At 43.7% G+C, this 8,508-nt stretch overlaps 1 protein-coding gene across 2 annotated transcripts; it reads right to left on the bottom strand.

Moving 5' to 3' along the window:
• Positions 1-731: 731 nt before the first annotated feature.
• On the bottom strand, positions 732-8,269 carry Cmtr2 (cap methyltransferase 2). Of its 2 annotated transcripts, XM_028891074.2 has the most exons (3): positions 8,144-8,269; positions 7,846-7,881; positions 732-4,217 (listed from the first exon to the last, which is right to left on the bottom strand). In XM_028891074.2, exon 3 carries the CDS (start codon positions 4,196-4,198, stop codon positions 1,895-1,897), a length of 2,304 nt encoding a protein of 767 aa, XP_028746907.1. In that variant the 5' UTR covers positions 4,199-4,217; positions 7,846-7,881; positions 8,144-8,269; the 3' UTR covers positions 732-1,894. The 2 variants fall into 2 exon arrangements, with proteins under 2 accessions (XP_028746907.1, XP_028746905.1); XM_028891072.2 differs by lacking the exon at positions 7,846-7,881.
• Positions 8,270-8,508: the final 239 nt, after the last annotated feature.

Raw genomic sequence — 8,508 nt, 5'->3', positions numbered from 1 at the left:
TATGTTAACACTTTCAAATGTTCTGTATTCCAATACAGATTAGTATTTTAAAATATTCGCTCTTTGAGGGCCTTAAAAAGCAAGTTTTAGGGACTCAGAAGTTAAGAACACTTGCTGTTCTTGCAGAAGACTGGATTTTTTTTTCCCAGCACCCACATCAGGCGGCTCACTACCACCTGTAACTCTGGCTCCAAGGGATCTACATACTCTTCTGGCCTCCTGGCCCTCATGGGCACCTGTACAAACATGCACATAATAACACTAACACACAAGCACACACACACACTTAAAACAAAAAAGCAAGTTTTACTATTAGTATCTAAACTCAAACTTCCAACTATATCCTAATTAAATGCTTTAAAAAGTAAAATAAACCCCATTTTTACTAACAAGTCAGCAAAACAGTTCCCAAGAGTAGTTTCTCTCCTGGTAACCAATTTGCTATTAGACTGCAACTAACCAGAACCACTCTCATCAAGTAATGAGTAGGAAGTGAGGTCCTGGAGGAACCACCTCACACTTTGACTGCCAGGCCGTGCTCCCCTCTCCCCCAGCACCTACAGTGAACCGTCTCTCCTGAAGATCTCCATAAATACTGAAGGAATAAGTCTTCATGAATGCAAATGAAAGGAAATGAAACATTAACTTCCAGTCAAACCTTCCTTTAAAATCTTCCAACTTTTATTTTTAACTTTCCTTATTATCTTTTAATAAAATGAACACAAAATATGTCTGCTTAAGACTTTATTTGTGAATTATAATAGAACTCAAAAACAGCAAAGAGCATGAAAAAAATTTATTAACCAAATAAATCACAGAATACTTCTATTTTTAAGTAATAAAAAAAAACCTAAAAATTCACACAAGATGTAATTATCTACCTCATAGAATTCAAAGTAATGAAGAATTAATTAACAGGTTGCCAGAAAAGTTCACGATATTATTAAATATATATAACTCAAAGAAATCAATTGTAATTGATAAAATAACCATTTCATGGATATTAGTAAAGTGCTATTTTCATACTAAAGAAAATTAGTAAAGATTAAAAATTTGTTGAGCCATCATTCTGAAAGTGTTGCACTTTCCCTCAGTATTCACTATGATCACCACACTCCTATGTAACCCACAAGAGACAACTATATATAAAGTCTTAAAACTCAATCATCTATCCATTCATTGTTTATTGGACATTAAAAATGCCAAGATTGCTGAAAGCTTTTCATGATAAAATACCAGACATAATTTTCCATTGTACAATGACCTTCGGGCTTTGGTTTAAAGCTGTCCTCTCATTGGTTGAATAGTTACAGCTAGTGAAACAGTCACTCAAGAGCACACTAGTTTCACTTCAATCAAAAGAAAATCGAGCCATTGATCTAAAGGCAATGAATGGCACATACCAAGAAATCTGGTATAAAGATCCCTGAAATCAATAATGGCACGTCAGTCAAGTGCTCCCAAGTAAATAGTGGTGCCAAGGAGGTAATGTCACTCACCTCCTCTTATGAATGACTTCTGACAGTCATTAACAGCATTAGCTAATGAGCAGAACTGGTTGGGGGGAGTCTGAATGAAGGCACAGAAATGCAAATCTTCAGCAGATAAATGAGACCAACTCAGCTGCACATGCAAGCAGGTGTGTTGTCACCCCAAGCACATACTGATGTCACATGACTAGAGGCTGAATACCATCAGTACATGGTTCCTACCAAAGAATTCTGTGCCTATGAGTACATATATCCTTCAGATCAGAACAAGCTATGACTTTCCAGAACATCTTTGATACAAAAATTGGCATTTCTCCAAAATGACAGGCATTAGAGAGGGCAGGTAAAATGAAAGCAGAAACTGTAAGTCACACAACCGAATCTCAACAATGACATGTTCAATCTTATAACTCAAGGCTGCTGATGACTTTGTCTCTCTCTCCTTGAATAATCAAATGCAAATGCCTTTTAGCAATGGCAGCATTCAAATCCCACAAAAAGTTAAGCAGTGTCCCCTGAAGGAGCACCTCCATCGGCACAAACTGCAGAACCTGCTGGGGTGCGTTAGAATGGAGCAAGGTACTCAACAACTCGTTAACGTTCTGCAGATACTCAAACACTGGATTTGGAAGGTTCTGGTAACCAATGCAGAGCAGGACTGCACAGGTCCTGAGCGGCTCAGAGGATGTGGGACAAGAAAACGTGACAAATCTAAAACAGCTATGGAGAACAAAGATCAAGCCAGCCATAAATCTTGTTAAGCAAGAGAGTACAGGAAAAATCATTACATCTCCTGTATGAAGCTGCTTCAGCGAGTGTAGAAGGCAATCCAAAAACAGATGCTGGTATGTTGGGTCACCATCGTGAAGCAACGAACAGCTGAAGGTTACGAGTTCGATGGATTCCAGCAGGTGGACTTCCAGCGGCGTGTGCGTTGTGAGATCACAGACAGCCGGGGAACCCACAAGCAGGCACTTTACTGGGTTGCTGGGTTCCACAACCTGCTCAGCCTGAAGGCACTTGGTAAGGCTAAACAGCTCGGATAATAGCGACTCTTCTGAACAAACGTGGCAGCAGAGGCACTGCTGTGGGGACCTGCACTTGGGATCCAGGCTCAAAGCTTCCCCTGAAGACTTCTCAACGGCTTCATTAAGAGTCTTTAAAATTTCACCATCACAGAAAGGAGAACACTTCACCTTCGGCAGTTTCTTTCCTTCTAAAATATGCCATGAGTGGCATTCAAGATTAGAAGTAGCCCCTTCTAAGAGGGAATTTTGCCCAGGATGATACATGGCATGTTCCTCCACCCAACTATTGAAGTATCCTTTGGCTACTTTATCTTTCCATGAAAGGGTTTCCAGCATCTTCCGTTCATTATAGGTTTTAAAATACTTGTTCCTCTGTCCAAACCATTTTGTGTTTGTACTACAACCAATATTGGATTTTTTAACAAGCCAGTGACTTCTAGAAAGAGGTTTCAGTTGAAATTTTTGCATAAAATATTGTACAGCACAATCCCTTAAATTATTCAATTTCTCTTGTTCCCCCTTCCCCATGCATTCAAACAGACGAATGTTCTCAGAAATAGTCTCTAACTGGTATCTATGAAAGAATGTACAGCACTCTTCATGTCGCTCCAGAAAAGATTTGGGGATCACATGATGGGGGAAGAGCGCTTTCCTGGTCATCTCAGTCCCAAAATTCAACATCATCCTAGACAACATAGGATGGATAGCCTCTCTTCCCTTATAGCAGAGACACACCACATAGACCTCTGAGTTTCCCGCCTTGCTAGTAGCAGGTTTGAAGACATGGACTTGCTCAAAGGAACAATTCAGCAGGTACATGAGGTTTACAGAACAATGTTCAAACAATGTAAACATCTTTAGAACAAAAGAGCCGCCATTTCCAAGAGTGGTCAGAGCAGTGACAACCTCACAATAATGCAAAGGAGAGACCAAAGCTTCCTGTTCACCTGGGTTTCCCTGGCAATCAAAACTCCCATCCGCAGTGACCAAGTGCACAGTAGACATGCCGCTGAGGACATCCTCAAGTCCAGTCAGGTATTTCAGGGTCATGATATCACCAGTGTTATCTGGGCCAAAGTACCAACAGTGCAGGGTATTTGCAATTAGCCGGTCGTCCATGATCATCCTAAGATTGTCGTTTGCCTCATGGTATGGATTCAGGGTATTAGCTACCCAACTCCATTCACAGGGGAACCGGTGGGATTTTAAATAATGATTGAGACTAGCTATGAAAGCTCCTGGAGCTTCACAGAGGTGCAGAGAATTAAGTTTTCCATTCTGAAAAGCTTCCTGAGGAATAAGTGGAAAACTGCACAAAATCTCCTGGAATTTGCACCAGGCTTGAGTGCAAAGTTCTGCATTCACAGCCTTTTTCACATGAGAAATGATTTTCCCTGCCTTGTTGGTGAAAGAAGTGTGCTGGTGCCACTCATCCAGTTTCTTGTCACTCAAGAGGTTTTTCACTTCGTTTAGGGAGTTCTTCAAGTCAAGAAAAGCACTGAACTCTGTGTGGTCACAGGTGAACGCCTCAGTGGGAGCTGGTAACTGCCACTCATTATTAATGGGCTTACAGTATGAAAAGTTCTTGGCAAAGAGCTCAAAAACATCAGCAAGCACATCTGGGCTGAAGGTCTCAGAACTTGGGGCTTGCTGAACTGGTAGCTTTCTGCGCTTACTCATTTTCAAACCAAGTTAAAATCTGGGAAGAGAAAACAGAGTTACATGACTCAACTTTACAGTGGATGAAACAGCATCAGAGAGTAAATCCGATTACGCTTCAACAAACCCAGGACAATGTGAAGGCCAACGTCAGCAGTTATAAAGCAAAGCAATGTAAAATAAAGGGGAAAGGCCTAGACAACCACAATCCTGGCTCAAATTCCAGCTCTTCTCTTTCCAGTTTAAACAATGTCCTGGAAATTGACTTTTATTCTAGGACTCAATTTTTTTTTTCTTATTTTAAAACACTAGCCTTTTTTTTTTTTAAGAGGTGGCAGGCACATAACAAGAGAATATTTAGCAGCGAGTGGCAGCTCTTGCCATAGCAACTCACCCAGCTCCTCTCCAAAGCTCTCTGTCCTCGGATTAGACACCACACACGGCTCTAAACAGTGTACACATTTCAGCTTCAGCCTCACACATGACCTCAAATCAAGCTCTAACACACTGCAGCCTTTTAGCACTTTCAATTCCCTTCATCACCCACCTTCCTTCCAGGAGGGTGTCTCCTACACCTGAGCCTGGCCTGGTCAAGCCTCTCTGCTGTCAGCAACTTACTCACCTACGAGGGTTTCTATACACACTTATGCTGTCCACGTCACTGAGACGGGTACCTTGGTGGTGCCAACCATTAACGTAAGCCATCAACCACAATTCCTAGTTACAGTCTGGATCTGAAACGTTGCCCACAGACCCTGTTGAGAAAGATTCCGTTCCCAGTTTGTGTTGCTACTTGGCGGTGGGAGAAACGTTAAGAGGCGGAACTAATGGAAGGAAGCTAGGCTAATGAGCAGCTATTGGGACCCTGGCCCCTTCCTCTTTGCTTCCTGACTGCCAGGAGGTGAACAGTCCTTTGCCTCCATGCACTCTCCACCATGTCATGCCTCATCACAGGGCCAAAGGCAATGAGCCAACTGACCACCAACTGAAACCTCTGGGACTGTAAGCCAAATAAACCTTTTCCCCTAGTAAAGTGTTTGTCCCAGGTGTTTTCCCACAGCAGTGTAAAGCTAACCAATGCATTCATTGTACTGTTTGCAAACTAAATTGTACTGGCTGGCCTTCTTGACGATGCTTAAACTGTTCAATAGTTTCCTGGTAGAGCTCTCAGATTCCTGCCTCCCATATGCTTTGCCAGACAGCCCTTGGCCTGCACTGTAAAATCTGAGGATTTCTCCTCTCACTAAAACTTAACAGACATCAAAAACGTAATTTTAAACTGAAAGAAAAACGTGCACTGAACTTAGCTGCAGCCACTCTGAATTCGGGATCACAGTGCTGTCCGCTGGGTGAGGAGATGGCTCAGCAGGTACAGAAGCGTGCCACCAGGCCTCTGACTCCCAATGCAATCCTGAAAACCCACGTGGTGTGAGGAAAAACCGACTGTTTTCACATGCACACACATAATAAATAAATGTGGTTTTTCTTTTTTTGGTTTTTTTTTTTTAATCTAATCAAAAATCCTACTGCCCAGGAACCCAGAAACATCTATCTTGTTGAGAGGAAAAGGCTAAGAGAAAGAAAATGCATGTCTTGATGACACTGTTGGGAACGTACTTAAATTCCAGCAAATAGAGCACTGCATGTTACCCGTGGCACTGGTCAGTGAACTGAGCAGGTGCTTCCGTTCATCCATCACACTTGCACTCAATTTTTTTTAATTTGTTACACATAAAAATTTGACAACTAAATCACCATCCTGCAAAAAGCAAACATTTGAGGATGAAAATTATGAGTGAGGCCCATTTCTTTGTGTGCTAAGCAAAATGAATTTAAGAGAAGTCTAAAATGAGAAATAAAGATTAGCTATGGCCGGGCGGTGGTGGCACACGCCTTTAATCCCAGCACTTGGGAGGCAGAGGCAGGCGGATCTCTGTGAGTTCGAGGCCAGCCTGGGCTACCAAGTGAGTTCCAGGAAAGGCGCAAAGCTACACAGAGAAACCCTGTCTCAAAAAAACAAACCAAACCAAATCAAAACAAAAGATTAGCTATGACTACACATGTGCCTTCATGATGTTGGTGTTTCCTCAGTCCTGTCCTTTAGCAAACCTTTCAACCCTCTTTCACCCTGAATTTTATCCTGCATTCCTTGTATCTACCAGTCTGTAAGCTCCTTAGGGCAACAGGTATCTTTTTAGTCATCTTGTTTGCCACAACTATTTACAAGTCACATGCACGTCGAGATGAATAGTCAACAAACATTCAACATCATTTAACAGTTAGAAACTGCATTTAGAAAAGCTTGCAGTGGTTCCCAACCTTCCTAAGGCTGCAACCCTTTAATACAGGTGACCCCCCAGCTACTTCATAACTGTAATTTTGCTGTTATGAGTCATAATGTAAACATCTGATATGGTGGGTATGTGATGTGTATCGTGACCCACAGGTTGAGAACCGCTTTAGAATCTAAAGGAAGATAAAAAAAAACAGGGTAACTCTGCATGCACAAAAACCCTAAGTAAGCCGGGCGGTGGTGGCGCACACTTTTAATCCCAGCACTCGAGAGGCAGAGCCAGGCAGATCTCTGCGAGTTCGAGGCCAGCCTGGGCTACAGAGTGAGTTCCAGGAAAGGTGCAAAGCTACACAGAGAAACCCTGTCTCGAAAAACAAAACAAAACAACAACAACAACAACAAACCCTAAGTAACAGCAAATAAAAATTTATTACAATAAGCTCATCTGTCTTGATTCATGATGTGCTTGCTGGGAACTGCAGCTACATTTAGATCTCAAATATATTCTACTTTGGAAAAAGTCTACTCTCAAGTCATTAACTTCACATCCTAATTAGTGGCTGTGGTTAAGCTGTGAAATCTTACCGAAATTAAGTAGATAATTATCTCCACTTGCAAACAACTAAAGGGATTTAAACACTCCAATGTTCCTGACTGTACTCCAGCCTTATTATCAGCTGGTTCTAAATATTACTTCCCCTTATCCACTCGACTCCAGTCACTCAAGCCACTGCTGTTCACTGAAGACCCAGGCACATTCCACCCTGAAACACTTGACCCAATACTAAGAAGCTATCTCTACCTGGGCTTTACTTCCCCAAGTATCCATACAGGTAATTCCCTCAGCTCCTCCTATTATTTGCTCAAAGGCAATTTACTCTGTGAAGCCTATCCTAACATACTTTTTTTAAAATTGCATCTTGGGCTCCCAATGTCCCTTACCTTGCTTTCTTCCATGGCGTTCTAATTTATCACTAATTTATTCCATGTTTTCTGTTTGTGATTTGTCTTCCCCAAACTAGAATGTAAGCTCCGTGGACAGGAATCTTTTGTTTACTTACACATCACCCCCAAGAGGTTCCACCAGTGGGTCGTGGACAGTGAGTCATACAAGTATTAACTAGATAAACGAACGAATATTACACTTAGCCCAAAAGACAGACACAGCTCTGCACAGAATAGTGCATTTCAATTTCACTCCAGCACTTCAATGCACGCCTTTAAAAACATTTTTTTTTTTTAATTAAAAGCATGTCGTTTCCAAAGTGCACATGTAGATTTCCCTGTATGTGAACCTCGGTGCCTTTCATCAAGCACTCCATGGCGTGGCATCTGTGTCACCGGTAGTTCTGTGAGGTCGATCAGTATCACTTACACTGCAGGTTCCATAACGAAGTCAGGTAGCCGCCTCCTGTCCAAAGCCACAAAGGAAATGCCTGTAAAACTCGTGCTCCTTCATTTCTCAACAGCTGTTAGCTCCAAATGAGCCTCAGACGTTGTTCTCAGGGTTCCCGCCAACTCTGGCTGGGAAGTAAAAACACTGGGGCGTGTCCCGTGCTCACCTCGGGCACGGGGCAGCCACCGTCCCTCGCCCTCGGGGAAGGGGTTCCCAGACCCCGACTCCAGCGGCCCCGCGCCGGGTCCGCGGCGAACCATGCCCGGTTGTCACTCACCGAGAAGCCGGGTCCGCATCACCTCAGCTCACGCCCACCAGAGCGGCATGGGCTGCAGCGGCGGCACTTCACGCGCGGTGCTCACTTCCCCCAGCCACCCTCCACTTCCGCTCCCGGAAACCGCTTCCGGGGGTGGCGTCTCCTCTACGTCAGCCATAACCCGGGTTCGCGGACCAGGGAGGGGGCGTGACAGGAACGCGGCCCGCACCCGCGCACGCGCAGCTGGAACCAGAGCCGCCTCGAGGCCGTGCCCCGACCTGCGGCAACCACACTGCGCAGGCGTTCTCCAGGAGGGGCGGGGTCATGCACATCGAAGTCACTCGGGAGGGACAACTCTTGAGCAACTAAGCTCGGTGCTGAGAAGC

The sequence above is a fragment of the Peromyscus leucopus genome, chromosome 5, assembly GCF_004664715.2.
Source record: "Peromyscus leucopus breed LL Stock chromosome 5, UCI_PerLeu_2.1, whole genome shotgun sequence".
NCBI classification, from domain to species: Eukaryota; Metazoa; Chordata; class Mammalia; order Rodentia; family Cricetidae; genus Peromyscus; species Peromyscus leucopus.
The sequence above is the reverse complement of the archived record's forward strand: the minus strand, read 5'-3'. Positions and strand labels throughout refer to the sequence as shown.

Bases quoted from the DNA above. Each gene is read 5' to 3' on its own strand.
- Cmtr2 (XM_028891074.2), bottom strand. From the start codon at position 4,198: ATGAGTAAGCGCAGAAAGCTACCAGTTCAGCAAGCCCCAAGTTCTGAG.